The sequence below is a fragment of the Puntigrus tetrazona genome, chromosome 19, assembly GCF_018831695.1.
Source record: "Puntigrus tetrazona isolate hp1 chromosome 19, ASM1883169v1, whole genome shotgun sequence".
Taxonomy (NCBI): Eukaryota; Metazoa; Chordata; class Actinopteri; order Cypriniformes; family Cyprinidae; genus Puntigrus; species Puntigrus tetrazona.
The window spans coordinates 12,145,753-12,164,313 of NC_056717.1; the positions used below are offsets into that span (position 1 = coordinate 12,145,753).

The window sequence follows — 18,561 nt, forward strand, 5'->3', positions numbered from 1 at the left end:
CCCATAATGCATTGCAGCACGCCGACGGGGAAGAGCTTTCGCGGGAGTGCGAGGCAACCCGTCCAGCTAGTTAGGTCTGTTTCAGCAACTTTTGCGGTATTTCGATGTTTTATTGCAGAAGTAATCAATCGTGCATCTCGAAGGGGTTGTTTGTCGACCGCGTTTCGAGAGGGACTGTTGAAAGAACACGCCAGCCTTGTTGAGGTGAGTGTCTGAACTGTTGAAAAGGCTGGCCCGCGTGTTGTTTATCATCTCTGCAGAGATTCGCCGCAAAATATGCATGCCCTGCGGCGTGGTTCACCTTTATACGCTCGGTCTGGCTGCAGATAACTTTACGTTCACCTTTAAAAGCGTTTTACGTTGAGTGCGTTGTCGTTGTTTAATTTCTATAGTATATCGATCTAACGACAGTAGAACGACGTGTTCAGAACAGAATTAAAGCAATATTGAAATACGGGAGTATTGTTTGCTGTGGCACGAATGATTAGCTTTTGACGATATGAGTCAGAGATGCTTGTTTACAGTCCTGTGACTTCATGTCTTGTGCAGCAGTTGCTGAAGGACAAAAGCGTTTGCTGCAGACAGTAACGTTAGACTAAAGTCCATTGTAGAGTTTGAAATAGAAGAGCGGTATTTGGAAAAAACGAAAGAAAAAAATATATAGCAATTGTGTAAAATATTGCAGCAATGGGAACATTTTCATTCCGAATACTGAGGATGATAATGCAAATGTTTAAACTTTCTGCTGGCGCAAATACAAATAACATGCAACATGTTTTTGTTTGTCTTCTTCATTCCCTTAAAAACGACATTCTTAAGAATTCCTACATGAACTATTGTGTATTGTTGTATATTATTTTCCTCAAATAAACAATGGTGTTTGGTGCATAACGTTACGTAGTTTAATGTTTTATGGTGTAGTCTAACTCAAAGAAATTAATTTCATATTTGAACTTGCAGAAGTATGAAAAATAAAGTAAATGCATTCCACTTAACTTTTGAAAGACCCAAATATAGAAAAACAGAATTTTCACGTTTTAAGTTTTCTGGGAGGTCTCTAATGCAGTAATAAATAGATTTATTATTTTTCTTTTAGACATTTTAATCAGTCTTCAGGGAAATGCTGTTATTAATATAAATTATTCTTCTGTAACCACCTTATTACAATGGTTTATATGTTGTACAAACTAATAATTACAAAATACATCGGTTTTTTTTATGGAGGGGGAAAAAAACATTATTATAGAAATATGTTCAGATTTGAAAACCTTTATCATGACTTTACTTGAAACCTTTTTGTATCCAAGTTCATCAAAAAGTCTCCCGAAGGTCTTCTGGTTTTGGATGGCATCAGTGATGTGATGCACACATGATGAGAGAGTCTTTCTTGGCTGGAGACATCAATGCTAATTAATCCCAATTATATAATTTTCACGAATTTTGCACAATAGTGTCTGCTCATCGTGTCCATTAGTCACCATGCTAATAGCACTGGTACCCATGCTTCAAGAACATTATCACCTGTCTGTCATGTTTCAAGCAGGCAAACAAGCAAAACCTAGAAAAACATCAGTGCATTTTATTAATGAGATGCAGATGGTCTAAAACATTGCTACCCAAATACTGTAAAATTCTCAAAGAAATGATTTATTCTTCAACTTGAGCTCATTTAATATTCATACCATCTTGACTGAATCTCAAAAGTTGTGAATGACCAAAAAAAGTATGTTTCTGTTAGTTTTTTTTCCGCATGGACAATGAGAAGGACAATGCGTGATGTGGACCTATTACAAATCACAGACGTTTTATTTAAACGTAGATTTATCCAGTCCAGTAAATGATGGGAGGTTTTGCAGGATGTGTCAGTTTATGGCCAGGTAGACTGGCTTGATTTTAAAATCTAGCATTCAGTAGCATTAAAAAAATAGGGCTTATTAGTTGCGTATATGTGGTCTTAAAGAGGGAAAAAATTAATATTGCAGCAGCAGCCCTTACAGGGTTTGTCTGTATAATAGGCATAATACTGTACAAATGTCTTCATTTCTCCCCTTCAGGAGAGCAGTCTGGCCCCACACAGTCTACAGAGACAGTTTCACCGCTGGGCTCTACGTCTGTCGCAGGTGTCCCTATGTCTAGTGACGATTCAACTGAACAACTTCCAGGAGATGCAGCTGGTTCAGAAGTGAAACCAGATGCAGTGGAGTCATGTCTGCTGGATGCCACCGATGCTGGTGAAAATGAACCGAGCCTTCAAAACAGCTTTACGGAAAGCCAACAGACGAAACAGGGGGTAGAGAAGTTTCCAAAGGAGATGGAGGAAGATCCAGATGTGAGACAACAGCCGGATATGGACCAAGAAAACGGACCAGAAAAGAGCAGCGTAACTGGCCAGAGCGAAGAAGAAAACTCAAAGCAGAAGAACGCTGGAGAGGCAGAGAAGAATGAAGTGAGGAACATCGCAGTAGATGCGGCGCAGTGTTCAGAAGAGCTTGTGATCGCTAAAGTAGAAGACTTCACTAATGAAATGGCAATAGATGTGGACTCAGCTCAGGATCTTGATGGGAAGATGGAGGTAGATGGATCAGATGATGCAGGTTGGCATGAACCTTTTGCCTGTTACTAGATGTTTCCCTTTGAGACTTGCGAACACATTTTAGTAGTGTTCATTTTTGAACATTATTTCACAGCCATAGAATAATTTCTTGAAATACAAAAAGTAGTTGACGTTCCTAAATGTTTCTAGAAGGTTTTAATAATGTATACTGAAAATGAAATGTACGTTTGTAGATGCTGCGTGATGTTGCTTTGTCATTAATATTTTTTTTTATATACAATTGTTCATTTAGAACTGAGGAACACAGCTGACTGTGTGACTTATTTTTACATTTAACAGGAAAATCTTTGCCCAAACCAATAAAAAGAGAGAAAGCGGAACCGTCTGCTGTGTGGTAAGCACTATGACTGTTTTATGTTCACCGTTGAAGAGCATTGAGTTAATCCACGGAGGTGGTAAATTCCTAAAACTAAAACCCTCTCCATCTAAATCCAGCAAACACGGTCGATGTTAAAAACTGAGATGAGAACTCAAGCGGCCCAGCTCTCTGATGCCCTACCAGTGAAGGTGAAGGATGAGCCGATGGATGAGGAATATGAGAAAGCGTCTGTGTCGCTGCGCCCAGAGAGAAACATCAAAGATGAGCCTGACACAGCTGTGAGTTTCACCACTCATTTCTTCCTTTTTATTTATTTTTATTTATTTGTTGACGTTTATGTGACGTTCCTTGTCAGTATTGAAAAAACTTTATATTTTCGTGGAAACCACAAAAGATTTTTTACAGGATTCTTGAACTACGATGTTCAAAAGAACAGGATTTATTTGACACCGAATGTTTTGTTATGCCTTTACTGTGACTTTTGACCAATTTAATGCAGTCTTGCTAAGTGTTTTCCTCTTCAGTTCTACCGAACGGGAAAATGAACCCAAAATGGTATTTATAATGCAAACTTGCTAATTGGATGAATGGAATGACTGCAAAAAGCTATATGATGAAACGAGCACTGAAATCATGAACTAACTTGACATTACTTGGGGTAAATCAAGGGCACTGTTAAGTAAGGTGTAAAATGTTTCATGGAAACTTTTTTTTAATTGCGTTCATGTTTTCAGGAGTTCAACCAGACATCTGATTCGATCAAGATCAGTGCAGTTTTCTCTGTGGGAGGAAATGCCACATCCATTGGTACGAGCCCTGATAATATATTATGATTTTCGTTTACCATTTACTATAGGACTGAATAGACATGATGGTAAATGGTTCAATTTAAAAAGTTTCTTTCATCCAAATTTTTCTTCATGTGACTGCAGTTCCAGAAGCTGCTCCTTCAAAGGTGGCACCGGTCCCTACACTATCCCTTCGTTCTCTGGCCCCCGCCAATCCAATTGGTGTGGTCTGCACAGGGTGTAACAAAGTCCTCTTAAAGGGACAGACGGCCTTCCAGCGCAAAGGCTGTCCTAAACTCTACTGCTCACCTCAGTGTCTCTGTAGCACCTCTAATGTGGTGGTCAAGTTACCTCAGAAGAAACAGTGTCACCACTGCCAAAAGTATGCGTACAAGTCTTGCTTTCAATTGTTTTCTTACAATGGTGTTTAACATACCGGTTTTATAAATTTATATAAATGCTGCTTTCTCTGCAGGGACATTGTTGACCTGAAGGATGTGATCAATGCCCCAGTGGACTTGTCAGGGACACTGAAGGAGTTCTGCAGTCAAAAATGCCTCAGTGCTTTAAGCTTCAAATGCACTGTGTGTCATAAGACGGGAACGGTAAGTGGCCATCTCTATCTGTGCAGGTGTGTCCTGCGCTGGATTGCCGCTACTGAAAATGTGGCCATAAAATAAATCGCGTTCGCCCCTGAAGGCTTGTTCACAACAAGACCATTTTAATTTGGAAGAACAGGGGCCTGTTAAATAAAATAAGAGGTTTATTTTAGTTAATCTGATTTATTGTCCGTTGATATGGTCCACAATAAGTCAGACTAATTTAAATAGACCTGGCTTGTTTGGTAAAATATAACTCGGATAGGTTTTTTTGAGTTTGCTTAATAAATTGCAGAAAAAACAGTTTGAGTTTAATGCAGTCAGTAACTGTTTCGCTCATTTAATATGTTGGATTGGTTGTCAGTTAATATCCGACTCACTCGTTGAATCACAAGTCTTTAATTTCAGTTATATTTGAAATGAAGCAAGCACTGTTTAGTTATTTAGTTATTTAACCCCCATTGAGGGCTCAGCGTGATAACAAAATTTTTACAATTAGTCATTTGGCAGATGCTTTTATCCAAAGCGTCTTACAAATAAGAGCAATAGAAGCAATCAAAACCACAAGAAGAACAATGTGTGAGAGTAGTCTATTTTTTTATATATATATATATATGTATATTAATTTAAAGTACTCTTGGTATTTATAATTATACGGGTATAACGAAATCATTCAAAATGGATATGGGTCTGCTTTCATTTGTGGCCACTCAAAATAATTTTGTGAAATGCATTAAAATAGTCAATGTGTACTTCCATCTAATTCATATAACTACATGTATGTATTTACATATAGTTGTATATAAATAACTTGTGCATCATGAGGAATATATTTTAGCTAAATAGCTCTGCTTTGTAGTTGCTTGGGAATGATCTTAAAAAAAATATCTCAATTACTGCTCTTTCGAAAGCATAATGTAAAACTTTATTCAGGACAATCTCGGCCCACACAAAACATCACCATATCAACATACAATACACACACAAAGACGGTCCACAATCAACTAAAAACGTACATAGAAAAGTTATAGAGTAATAATAAACTAGAATTGGCATGTATACATGAATGCAATGTGCATTTATATTAAAATGAACTTGGTGGTTGTGCTCCACATTGGTCGATCATTAATTAGTTACCACTAATAAAGGCTGTTTAACAAATCTACTTGCAAAAAAACCCCGACATTTGCTCGCAGCTTTCCTCAGGTAGGTTGTTGTAGCTCATTTTCTGTCGCTGAGGTCTGGCTCATGAATATTAATGACACTGGTGGCGTTCGCTAGAGCTGATTGGCGGAGCCGGCAAGGTGAGCGCTAGTCAACGGGATTACCGCTTGCTTCTCATCCTCCCTTCTGATGAAAGATGCGAGCGGCTCTATTAACAAATAATAAACGTTTTTCGGCATTTCTACTACGTGGTTTAAGTGTGTGTGTGTGTGTGTGTGGAGAGAGCTGCCGTTGTCAGTCAAGCGACGGTGAGTAGGGCGCCCGCACGATAGATTATGCTGCGAATTAAATATCAATATGTAGAGAAAAACGAAAACAAAACTCTTGCAGTTCGCGGTGTTCCCTATTTATTTGCACACGCGAATGATTCACGATTAGCGTCCGGTTACGTATCGTTTTTTTTGTGCTTCATCCCCGCGTGCAGAGCGCGCTGTTAAAACGGTTGCGTACAAGCATGGTTAAAGCTCCCCTGTCAATGTGATGAGAAAAAGAAAAAAATAGCTTCAAGCTTCATCCGATTCATTCACTTTTCATCGCTTTTGGAAGATGGCACAATGCACGTGTGAGGAAAGTCTTGAGACGGCCCTGGACAGCGAGGAAGAGTTCTCCTTTTCCTCAGAAGAGGAGCAGGATGAAGATGAAGCATGGTCGCATTTTGAAGAGCGCCTGGATCCAGCAGAGGACGCCCTTTCTGATGAGTAAGTCATTCATTCTTTTTCTTTTTTTTAGTTATTGAAATAATCTTGTACATATTTTATCTGTTCTGGATATAGGATAGGTCGTTACAGTATTAGGTTTAGGATCAGTGAGACCGAGGGGCCTTTTTTTCATCAGGGATACATTAAATTGATCTAAAGTGGCAGCTGAAGAAATGTTACAAAATATATATCTTTCAAATAAGTGTTATTCTTGTGAATTTTCTATTCGTCAATCATAATTTCATTATTTTTCAAAATGAAAATAAGCGGCTTGTATCATTAAATGAGTGCCAAACGATCATTAGAAAGATTCCCGAAGTATCACATTGGTAACTAGAGTAATATCTGCTTTAAAATTCAGCTCTGCCATCACAGAAATAAATTATTTAAAAAAAAATAAAAGTGAAAGTTTACACTATAGTTTGCTTGAATAAATTCAGCCTTGGTGAGCAAAAGAATCTTTTTGAAAGGTAGTGTATATTGTTATAAATGTGATATTTACACTACTTTTCATTTTAGCTTGTTTGCAAATATTTAATCAGGTATAGATAATTGTTTTGTGCTATAAACGTGCACATGTTTTTGCGATTTATCGATTTAGTCATTTTTAACTTAAATTAATCTTTGATCCTGCTCACAGTTCTTGCCCTTTTTTTTTTTCATGATGACAGAAATGAGGAGAATGACATTGAACAGATGCCTGTTGCGAAGAAGGCCAGGACGAGCAAGCAGCCTGCTTCGGCGTGGAAGACAGAGACTGAAGTTGACTTGGTTCCGCAGACTTTGAGATTCGTGCCTGCACGAGAACCCGGCCCGCAGCTGTGGGCAACGGACTCGTACACTCCCCTCACTCTCTTCAAGCTCTTTTTCACTGAAAAGGCCGTCTCAACGCTATGCTACAACACAAATGCCCAGGCTGCCTGGTCGCTTGCAAGGGGTCGCAAATACAAGTGGACCGATGTCAACGTCAATGAAATGTACCGCTACTTTGGACTCATATTTTACATGGGCATGGTGAAGTTGATCTCCATCAAAGACTACTGGCGGCAAGGCAGTCTTTTCTCTGTGCCTTTTCCCGCCACAGTCATGTCGAGGGACAGATATCGCACCATTTCGTGGAATCTGCACATGAGCCACCCAGATGAGGACAAGGAGAATGACAAGAGGAAGGGCACAGATGAATACGACCGGCTCTTTAGGGTCAAACCCCTCATGGACACGATCCGTCATGCATGCAAAACCATTTATCATCCCAGAAGAAATTTGGCTGTGGATGATAGAATGGTGGCGTGCAAATCCAACACAGGCGTGACGCAGTACATAAAAACGAAGCCAACCAAGTGGGGCTTCAAGCTGTTTGTCCTAGCAGACTCTTTTAATGGATACACTGTTGATTTTTCGGTGTACGCGGGAAAGAGCAACACTTTCACAGGCAACGGACTGCCGTACGACACTGTGTTGTCTCTCTTGGACAAAAAAGTTTTGGGATCTGGGTATCATGTGTACATGGACAATTTCTACACGAGCCCAAAGCTCCTAACAGACATGTTAGAGATGAAGTATGGCGGTTGTGGAACTTACAGAGACTACAGGAAATACAGGCCGCAAAATGCACCCAATGCGCTCACAAAAAATTCCCCCCGGGGATCCATCAGATGGGTTCGAAGTGGGCCGCTTGTGTTCGTGAAGTGGATGGACACACGAGAGGTGTCTGTGTGCTCCACTATCCATCCTGCCTACACAGGAGACACCGTGCAGAGGAGAGTGAAAACTCAAAATACGTGGACCTTAAAGTCGTACCCCTGTCCCGCGCCTGTCATGGCATACAACCAATACATGGGGGGTGTTGACCTGTCTGATCAGCTGTTGCAATACTACACCGCTCAGCACAAAACCTTGAAATGGTACAGAAAGATCTTCTTGCACTTTTTGGACATTGCTGCCACCAACTCTTACACAGTGCACAAGGAGTTATACGGCAACATGACCCACAAGGAGTTTATGGAGCAGCTGATTGCAGAGCTCTGTGGCGTGTCGACGAAAATCCCCCAGAAACGGGCCAGCAGTGACCATGTGCCCGTTCCGGGAGCTCCGCTGAGCACCGACACCAGGAAAATTGCCTCTAGTGGTCGGCGAATCTGTGTGCACTGCAAAGCAGCGTATGGGAGGAAGAAACAAACTCCTTGGAAATGCCAGGCGTGCGACGTGCACTTGTGCCTTCAGCTGACGAGGAATTGTTTCCAGGAATGGCACAAATCTCTGTGACTTTGCCAAAAACGTGGCTTTGACCTTCTGTCTCTCTTTGATTTGATCCATCTTTCTGTCTGTATTATATTGTACGCAGTTGTAAATAAAAGAATGAATGTTTTTGTTTGCGGTTTAAGAATTCTTGCGTAATCTGTTTTGGTTCCCCCCACAGTCTTTGCTAAACTGATGTGAAATGCATCAAAACGGTGAGTTAAATCAACCTTATGTGAATCTGAATGAAAGGGAAAAAAAATATTTTTGCAACATGTTATAACTAAGTCTCTGGTCTGTGGAATTTAGTAATCAAAACGGCTGAACAAGGTTTACTGTGTTTTATTTACCTCATGTCCTAAGGCTCGTTCACATCAAACTCGGTGACTATAAAGATATAGCTCTAAAAATCGTTCTCAAGTATAGCAGAGTTCACACCACAACTATAATGTTAAAGGCACAGAGAAATCGTTTTCAGAACAATTTTTTTTTTCTAGCAGATGCAAACATTGACAGCCAATCAGAATCCATCTTGCTACAACAAACTTGAGACTTTAAAGCGGCAGAATAATCAATGATCTAGTCCACTGGTATGGACACTACTATTATTTTTCTGTATAGTTGTTATTATTCTTGCTGTGAATGGGGCTGTGTTTATATACGTATCATTAGATTAACTGATTTGGTGCTCAAGTAATTTTGTCAGTGCTGCTTAAGTTCTTACAATTTGCTTTGACACATTCATGAAAATCCCACAGAAACGGGCCAAAAGTGACCATATGCCTGTTCCTTGAGCTCTACTGAGCACTTATATCAGGAAAGTTGCCTCTAGTGGTAGGTGATTCTGTGCAAAGTAGTGCATGGAATGCAACAAATTGCAAATGGCACAAATCTGTACCGTGCCAAAAATGTTTGACCTTCTGTCTTTCTGCGAACACAAACATTAAACCACTTGTGTATGAAGTGTAGATTTTGAGAGAAAAACTGTGCTTCATAACTGGTTTCATGTTCTTATTTATATTTTTTATTTTATAGTTCTGTAGAAAACACTATTGTTCTGAATATTATCTATTTATTTTAGTTGCTTAATTTGTCTGTGACCCTTCTGCCTGCCTATAAGGTCTATATAGAAAATAAAATCTTCAAAATATTTTAAATGTTGCAATTGTGTTTCTCATAGACTTACACTCACGAAGTGAACTCATTGGGCTCCATCCAAAAGCTGTGCAGCAACAGCTGCTTCAACCAGTTCCGCTCCTCTAATAAGCTGAACATGAACAGCTGTGTGAACTGTCGGGGACATTGCTATGGCACAGACAGTCAGTGTCCGTCTCTGCAGATAGAGGGCCATGTTATGAAGTTCTGCAAACAAAACTGCCTCGTGGCCTTCAAAAAGGTAATGGCAATTGAGTAACTCGATAATGACCCACGAAATTGTTCAAATTAATTATTAAATGAATTAATCTTTCTTTGTAGAAAAGTTTGAAACCTGTCGCCTGCAAAATTTGTAATACCATGCGCCCAGTTGCAGAAATGGTGGACAGTTCAAGCACAAGTGGTGTCAAGGAACTTTTCTGTTCAGCATCCTGTGTCACAGCGAATAAAGTTCAGACTGTCAGTTCTTCAGGTAACATAACCAGCTGTTAAACAAGATTCTGCATTCTTAATGACTTTCTCTTTTTGAAACCTACTCAAATGTCTTTTTCTTTTTTTGTTTTTTTTTTTTTTCTCAATGCAAACAAGGTGCTCCAGTGGAATGCAACAGCTGCAAGCTTAAACTAGCACCTCAGTACCATCTAGCCATGTCTGACGGAACCATCCAAAACTTCTGCTCCTTTTCATGTGTAGTATCATATCAGGTAGAGTTTACTAATCTCTCTTATTCGCATTGGACATCGGATGCAAAATTCACTTTTACGTGACGTTTGCTTATACATGTATAGTGTATACACAACCTCTCTGTACTGTTATAACCTGCCCATGATTGCTGACGGACTCGGTCTCGTAGTGGCATGTTCCGCCCTCAGCCAGTTTTGTGCTTTGTGCTATTTTCTCAGGGCTCAAACAGCCGTAGTTACATCTCGCAAGCATTACAGGTGTTTCGTGTCAAATGAGCCACTGCGGATGCAGTGGTTTCGTTTTGCTTTTAATGTTAGAACGCCACCAAATACACCTAAATTTGTTTGTCTGTGCAATTCATTTTAATTCAAACTGATTTTTAAACAATAGTCAAGTTTTGCTTAAAGGTTATCACTCGAGAGAATTCACCCATATCCCACTGTTCGTGATTAAGCTGAACCTCCTTAAGAACTAAGTCTCGCAGTTTAGGTTATATATTTAAAAGTATAGCAACTTGGGATGACTGTAAAAAAAAAATTACAAAAAGGCTTTGTGTGTTCAATTAAATCAATGTATGGCATCTAAGTACTGTGAGATTTCAGCGGATAAATATCATGTTATTGGGGTTGCTTCAACGCATGGCAATAGTGATAAATTAGCCTAGTTGGGAATAGCGAGAGGCAGGTGAGAAGCTGCTCATTATCATTTAAAGAGACGTGCACTGAAACAGTTGCTGTGAACAGAGCTGTTTGTCAAGGTAGAAGGCTGCTTCTCCAACACAAGGAATTTTAACCAAACTATGTTGCAGACATTTCATAAAGACCCTAAAGAACCCTACTAACTTGTGGAAAATGTGTATCCCATTTAAGAAATGTGATTCAGAGAAATGGGGCTATTTGAATTTTTGTTTTTGTTTTTTTCTCTCCAGGAGTCCTTCAGTAAGATAAAACCTTTTGTGCCAATAAATGCTGTAACCTCTACAAGTAACAACACACCTACCCCAAAACATGCTGCCCCCAAACCTGTGCCCTCAGAGTCCAGCTCGTCAGCGAAGAACAGTACTTCAAGTGGTCCAACACAGACGGTCACCAAGATCCCGTGCTCTCAGTGTCTGAACTCGTTCTTCCACAGACCAGAGCTGCTGGAGTTCAAGGTACTCTTCATGACCAATAATCAAATCCGCCATTATTTTTTAGATCCCAGTCTACATTTTATGAGGCTGGTTACCAAATTTTAAAGTTTAAATAAATCCATAATGTTTATATATATATATATATATATATATATATATATATATATATATATATATATATATATGACACATTTATATTTTTATTGTAGAGTTTATAATGAACATTTTTACAGTTGAATAATCTAAACAGTAGTTTGTATTTGTCAGTGACGAGCTGTTAATGGACCTTAAATGGTTGCATGTTTTCTTGACCTTTCAGAGGAAAATGTACGCTTTCTGTGATAATAGTTGTGTTGAGGAGTTCAAACAAATCAACAATGTGATGGCTCGCTGTGAATACTGTAAGATTGATAAGGTTGTCAAGGAGGTCAAAAGGATAAACAAGATTGACCGCAGTTTCTGCAGTGAGGGTAAGTACTAAGAGCAAAATAAAGCAAGCACCAGTTAATAGTGTTCTTTTTACTTCAGACGTGCATGTCTCGATCAATTCATTTTGTTCATCTCTACACAGGATGCAAGTTACTGTATAAACATGACCTGGTGAAGCGCTGGGGGAAGAAACACTGTCGCAACTGTTTTTACTGTAGCGGGTCCTCTCAGGCCCTAGTGACTGAAGTTATTGATAGCATAGAGCAGGAGTTCTGTGGGAACATATGCTTATCACAACACACCTTACTGATGCGCAAGGTAATATTTTACGTCTTTTGAGAAGCAATTTACGAGGCTGATTTTGCTGCGGCATTGCTTTTAAGACTTTATGCAGTGGATTTGGCTTTCAGCTAACGCCAACCATATTTCTGTCAGGAAATAAAGTGCTCCATGTGCAGGCAGGCCAAGAAGATGACGGAGACTGTGAAATGGCTCGGTGAGATCAAGCATTTCTGCAGCTTGCAATGCTTGATGTTTTTTTGCAGTCTGCAGGGAACCACTGGGGCTGTCAGATCTGCAAACAAGACTTTTTCCACACAAGGTATGTCTTCCTGTAGAGTTACGTGGATATTTGTCACTTTTGTCTCTGTATATCTTATGTTTTGTTATTCTTTCTGTGATTGTTTTCTTCAGGGACAAGCCCATCATTGTCTCCAAGCCCTCAAAGTACAGTTAATCACACACCACTGGTAACCAAAGAGGCCACACCGGTCATTGCCAGTGTTATATCACTCTCCAGTGCGTCCAATGGACAGCCAGGTGTTCTGGGGAACAGCGTCCTGCAAGGTGACTAACTTCTAATTACCTCTCAATCATCACGATCCTGACTTCCTGCTTGTATTTATACCAAGTGTGCTGCAGCATGTTTATGAAACAGCTCTCTGCACTGAACCGCTAAAGATTGGCGCTAAGTCCATTTTTGATGGATGATAATATTAATCGTTTTGTTATCGTCAAAGGCATCATCAACAGGCTCATCGATGCACTGTACATCACAAATCTATAGGGTATACCCCATTTTATGAGATTTTAGGTTTAAATGTGTATTATTTGTATACTTTATTTTATAAATTGATTTTACTGGATATCTACTGATAATAATCAGTATATAATGGATATTGTGCATGCTCATTTCTCTACATTTGTATTAATTGCCATTGTCTAGCAGTCATTTACTATAAAAATAAACCTATATACATATATAAATGTAATCTTTAGCAGATATGAAAATGAATGTTTTGTTCATTATACAATATTGTGATTTAATCACCTTTGCTAGTTACATAATTGCCAATGCTTATTTGTTTTTGTTGTTTTTTTTTTTTTTTTTTATATTTTTTTTAACATCTCTCACATTTACCTTTTTGTCTTCAGCCTCAGCTGCTACAGCAAAAAGTTCAGGAAATGTGAGTTTTTGTTTTTTTTTCACACAATATCAATAATCCAGCTGAAGTTTTTTTTTTTTTTTTTTTTTTTAAATGTGAATGAAAACGACCAATTATCAATCATTCTGTGCTATCAGGCGGCCAGCACGCAGACAGACGGTGCGAAGGTTTCTGCGCCACCACCTCGAATCCTGAAGAACAAAGCCTTGCTGTGTAAACCATTAAGTCAAAACAAAGGCACATCTTGCAAACCTAATGTCTGTGACATGAACACACAAACAGGTACTAGGAAATATGACACTCCATTGCATCATCATGTGTCTCTTGACCTAATATAATGTTATCCTGTTTTCCTGTTAGTATTATATAGTAGACAGTGAACATCACAAAGGTAAAAATGACAAAAAGCACTTGTTCTGCTTGTTTTTTGTCTTGTAGATGGACCTTCCATGATGGTTCTGCCTGTGCCGGTGCCAATCTATGTTCCGGTTCCCATGAATCTCTACACCCAATACACTCCGAAGTCTGTGGGCCTTCCACTTCCGGTGTGTATCTCTACCTCTTTTGTAGAAAATTCTCATTAAATATTAAAACGATTTAAAGCTGTATACATATTTGCTACGAGAATCGGTATGTTAATTTATTAATGAGTGTTACAGTATTTTCACTGTTAACAAAAACTTAAATATTTGTTAGCTAAAATAAAAACTAACATGAAACTTTAAACAAAGTATAATTTAAAATGTTAAATAAACAAGACTAAATGAATGAATAAATAATAAACGGTGCATGTATAAAGAAATAAATGTAATCATTTCAAATGATTTGCAGATCATAAATTAGATTCACAGACTCGACTAATTGTATGTATTTGTGTCATCATGCGTCTCTGTCTGTTTATGCAGGTTCCGGTGCCCTTGTTTTTCCCCACCACTCTGGACAGTGCCGAGCGCATTGTGAAGACCATTCAGGAAATCAAAGAGAAGATCCCTGATGACCCGCTGGAGGCCGACCTCATCATGATGGCAGAGATGGTGGCTGAGGATGCTGAGAAGGAGAAAAGCATCATTGTTACTGGTAAATTATGAACAGATGGAAGGTTTTCAATTTTCCTGCAGCTTCTGATATTTTCAGTTAACACTACTCAATTGACAAACTGGTTTATGCCATTAATATAGTCAAATATGCTGGAATGGTATTAAAAAGAACATAAACATGCACACAGTTTTAACTAAAGTTGGGTTGTTTGGGCACTGTTCAGACTTTGAACTTTAAGAGATGTAATAAGATGTTGCAGGTGTACACACACATTTATTTTTGTTCACAAGCCTCCTGTTTTGTTGCTCAGATCAGACCAGTAATATAATGGACGATCTTGATCTGGAAGCCTTATCCAGCAATCTGAGTTGGGAGGAGGACTCTGTGTCTTCAGCGCAGACGTGGGATCAAACCCCTGAGCCTGAGAGGCCTCCTCCATCTAGATCTGCCACACTGACCCCCGTCTCCACCGCCGCAGAGGAACCACAGATGGACTTGGAGGCCGATTTCCCGATCGGTAAGACCTTCCGCTGTGCTTAAGAGGTGTAAACATACAAGCACAATTCAATGTAGCATTATCTTCCATTTAGATCTCATGCATCTTTATCCTTTGATATTTCAGAAAGCATTGAACTTTTCAGAGCGCCAACTCAAACGGACACAACAGATTCTGGCAAACGGAAATCTCGCAAGAGAAAACATGACGGCTTCCCTCAGAAGAAAAGGGTAAGAACAGCTAAAGCGGAAGTATTCTTGACTTGGTATATGGGAAACAGCATAAAATCATATTAGTGTTTTGCGATTCAAACATTTTCTACAACCTTATTTTGAAAATATTTCTATCGTTATGCTAAACGTCACTACGTGGTAGGAATGTTCCTACAGAGTACAGGTGGAGAATGGCACTTAAATCTGAGCTAATTATTTCAGATATTATTAATGCCTGGGTGAACCTCAGCCACCCGCAAGTACATAATTTAGTAAAACGTTGTTTCATCCTGTGATGGCAAAGCATTTAGCAGCCATTACTATTGTCTCAAATTGACATTAGACGTTACGTTATTGTAATATGCTGATTTGTTGTTTAAGAAGTAACATTATTATCATGTTGAAAACAGTTGTGCTGCTTTATATTTTCGTGTATAGGGCCGAAAGAGTGCAGCTGTTGTTCCAGTCAAATCCGCACCAGACCTTTCTAACCTCGCAAAACTGCAACACGAGTACGCTGTGAATGCTTGGAAGGAATGGGTACGCTGGAGGAACGGCCAACCCAACATGGAGACTCCCAAATTTGGCTGTAGGTCTTTTTTTTTTTTTTTTTTTTTTTTTTTTTTTTTTTTTTTTTATCCAGCATTTTATCACTAAATAACATTTAAGATTTAAAAATAATAGTTATACATAGAATTATAAAATGAACATTTTCTCCTCAAAACAGGTTTCCAAATCCATCAATTAAATATTTTAAACCATCACTTCTGGCCAAAATAGTCCTTAATCCATAATAATGATTCCTCCGTTTGAAAAAGTCCTTTCCCTGTTATAAACGAAACTAAACTTCACTAAACAAAGCATTATTATGAATTAATGATGGTTTAATCCTGAGAGATTTGTTTGTGATTGGTTATACCAGCTGTTCGGGCTCTCATTCTCAGTACAGAGGAGCCACTTAGGAGCAAGTGAAGCAATGTTACATTTTTCCAAATCTGTTCCGATGAATAAAGAAACATCTACATCTTAAATGACCAATGTTGAGTGCATTTCAGCAGTACTGAGTATATGCACAGATTATGGAGCCTTAGCCTTGTGCTTGCATCATGCTGTATTAGTGAAGCCACAGAATCTTCAACATGCCATTTAATCACGAAACACTTCCTCTTCACCCGTAGCACGCAGTATGACACTAAAGGAGGATTTGTTAAAATGCTGCACTGCTGAAATAAGCTACGGCCTCTGCAAGTTCATTTCTGAGGTTCGTCGACCCAACGGAGAGAAATACAGCCCTGACAGCATCTTCTATCTCTGTTTGGGAATCCAGAAGGTAAGCTGAAAAGAAACCGCAAACTGAGCACAGCCATATTATAAGAGTTTAATTGATTTATCTCTTGTCGTTCGTGCTTGCAGTACCTGTTTGAGAACAGTCGGTTGGAGAACATCTTTGCAGACGTCTTCTACACCAAATTCTGCCATGAACTGACCAGCATACTCAGACAGTGGAAACCAACTATTTTGCCCAGTGGTGAGTAATTTAAGAGTAATTTACACGCGACTAACTTGTTTCTCTGTTGCTCTATTAACGCGCCTGTGCTTGTGTGTTCAGGTTACGTTCACTCTCGTGTAGAGGAGGAGTATCTGTGGGACTGTAAGCAGCTGGGGGCGTTTTCACCCGGCGTGCTGCTCAACACACTGATATACTTCTTCACTAAGTACTTCAGCTACAAGACGGCGGAGCAGCACCGCCGCCTCTCTTTTGGCCACATTGTACGCTGCTCCCGGAGCAAGGGCAACACAAAAGTGGCCTGTTTGCGTTTCTATCCCCCGAAAGAGGACACAAGCACAGGTCAGTGAACGGTCATACCATCTTGGCTGTGTGTTGGAAGTTCTTGTTGCATCACTTGTTTATTTTAATTCAGCTGGCGTCCCTGCAAAGAAAAGGAAGGAAGAGGAGGATGAAAATGACACTGTATATGAGATAAAAGAGAATGCAGACAATCCTCTTCGCTGCCCTGTCAGGCTGTATGAGTTCTATCTCTCAAAATGGTACGTTTGTTGGAACTTCCATACATTTTAATGCATTCTTGCTGAATTTGTGTTAAATCAAGTCTCTCATAATTATGCAGCACTATTAAATACCGTCTCTCTTTCCATCCAGCTCACCCAGCGTGAGGCAACGCACAACCGACTTTTACCTGAGCCCCGAGCGCTCCTGCGTACCCAACAGTCCCATGTGGTTCTCCACCACCTCCTTGAGTGATGAAGTTCTGGACAGCATGCTCACACGTATCCTTACTGTCAGAGAGCTGCACCTGGAGAGAGAAAAATCACCCAACGACACGGATTCAGACAGTGACTCGGACTTCAGGCCCTGACTTTGAGATGCGACTCACGTCATAAGCTCAAACCAAATTTGCAAAGTGAAGAAGGTATCTCAAGTTTGTCCTATAGATGGTTCTCTGAGTATTGTTACCAAGCTGACAAAATCTGGATGCCATTAAATGGGCCTTTAGGATACTGATAGAGATTCCAGTGGATGGAAAGTGTTTTGTCATTGTATTTTCCATGTTTAATTGGATAGTAGTTATGAGGCTGTACAGTGTGTTTGTGTATGAAAAACTATATTTGACAAAAGCAGCTTACGTAAGAAAAAGAAAACATTCAAAAGGTGCATACGGTTGTATGGATTTCATTTACAGGACAAAGCTGATTTTATGTAATGCCACGTTACACACAAGTAGTATTTGATGGGGTTTCTGCCCATTCTTTGTATCATATTGAAACACTAAAGACATTGAAAGCATCCTTTTACAACAGGCATTAAAAACAATGGCTGGTGTATCTAGCCCTAAAATTAATACTGAGGTCTTTTGGCTTTTTTTTTTTTTTTTTTTTTTTTCTTTTTCCAACCTAAACACTGCAGGATTTCATAATTCTTGTATGGACAAGGCTGCATTTCTTTGGATAAAAAGGACAATGAAACTGTCTGTGAGTCTTTTTTCCAACATACTGCTCATATACTGTCATATATTAAAAATTGCTATCAAATGAATAATCGCTTAAAATGACTTTTTTTTTTTTTGCTCAAAATGCATGGTCTAGTTTTAAAAGATGAATTAACATAATTGAAATAGTTTTTTCTAGATGTATTCTAAAACTACAAAAAGTAAATGTCAGAACTAGTACACACAAAATATAATTTTTTTAAAAGTGTAATGTACAATTCAGACATTTGTAGGATATAAAACACTTAACATCCTGATTTCATTTTAGTAATGTATGATTAAACATTAGTAGATAAGTCGTATATAACAGACTTTCTTAAACTAAAGCGAAAAGGGATGAAAATTAGCCCACAATTTACTCTTTAAAAAAAACCCAAAACGTTTTAATGTTTGTATACCCCCAGAATGTCACCACTGCTCTGAGAATATAATTTATTTTTAAAACCTAAACTAAACATTATTTGTCACATTCTGTTGAACAC

The 18,561-nt window shown here is 39.0% G+C and overlaps 1 protein-coding gene and 1 long non-coding RNA gene across 2 annotated transcripts in view; one reads left to right on the forward strand and one right to left on the reverse strand.

The window, feature by feature from the left end:
• LOC122323754 (zinc finger MYM-type protein 4-like) lies at positions 1-18,126 on the forward strand. The gene is made up of 27 exons (XM_043217852.1): positions 1-204; positions 2,055-2,594; positions 2,894-2,945; positions 3,049-3,211; positions 3,668-3,740; positions 3,866-4,103; positions 4,197-4,326; positions 9,661-9,876; positions 9,957-10,107; positions 10,224-10,339; positions 11,248-11,472; positions 11,771-11,921; positions 12,023-12,198; positions 12,316-12,481; positions 12,574-12,726; positions 13,315-13,346; positions 13,463-13,607; positions 13,764-13,870; positions 14,231-14,402; positions 14,674-14,880; positions 14,986-15,089; positions 15,510-15,660; positions 16,250-16,401; positions 16,485-16,599; positions 16,681-16,920; positions 16,994-17,120; positions 17,233-18,126. The coding sequence occupies exons 2-27, from the start codon at positions 2,129-2,131 to the stop codon at positions 17,447-17,449; spliced, it is 4,245 nt and encodes a 1,414-aa protein (XP_043073787.1). The 5' UTR covers positions 1-204; positions 2,055-2,128; the 3' UTR covers positions 17,450-18,126.
• LOC122323784 overlaps positions 16,863-18,561 on the reverse strand; it is an 8,234-nt gene continuing 6,535 nt past the window's right edge. The window contains exons 3-4 of the long non-coding RNA XR_006247055.1: positions 17,270-17,386; positions 16,863-17,002 (exon numbers count right to left, since the gene is read on the reverse strand). This is a non-coding gene — a long non-coding RNA (uncharacterized LOC122323784). The remainder of the gene's footprint in view (positions 17,003-17,269; positions 17,387-18,561) is intronic.

What these genes read in the sequence shown, in the direction of transcription:
- LOC122323754 (XM_043217852.1), top strand. Translation starts at nt 2,129, where the DNA reads ATGTCTAGTGACGATTCAACTGAACAACTTCCAGGAGATGCAGCTGGT. An exon ending in AAAGCGGAACCGTCTGCTGT is followed by an intron (nt 2,946 to 3,048) that starts GTGGTAAGCACT and finishes CATCTAAATCCA; the next exon opens with GCAAACACGGTCGATGTTAA. An exon ending in TGACATGAACACACAAACAG is followed by an intron (nt 13,608 to 13,763) that starts GTACTAGGAAAT and finishes TTTGTCTTGTAG; the next exon opens with ATGGACCTTCCATGATGGTT.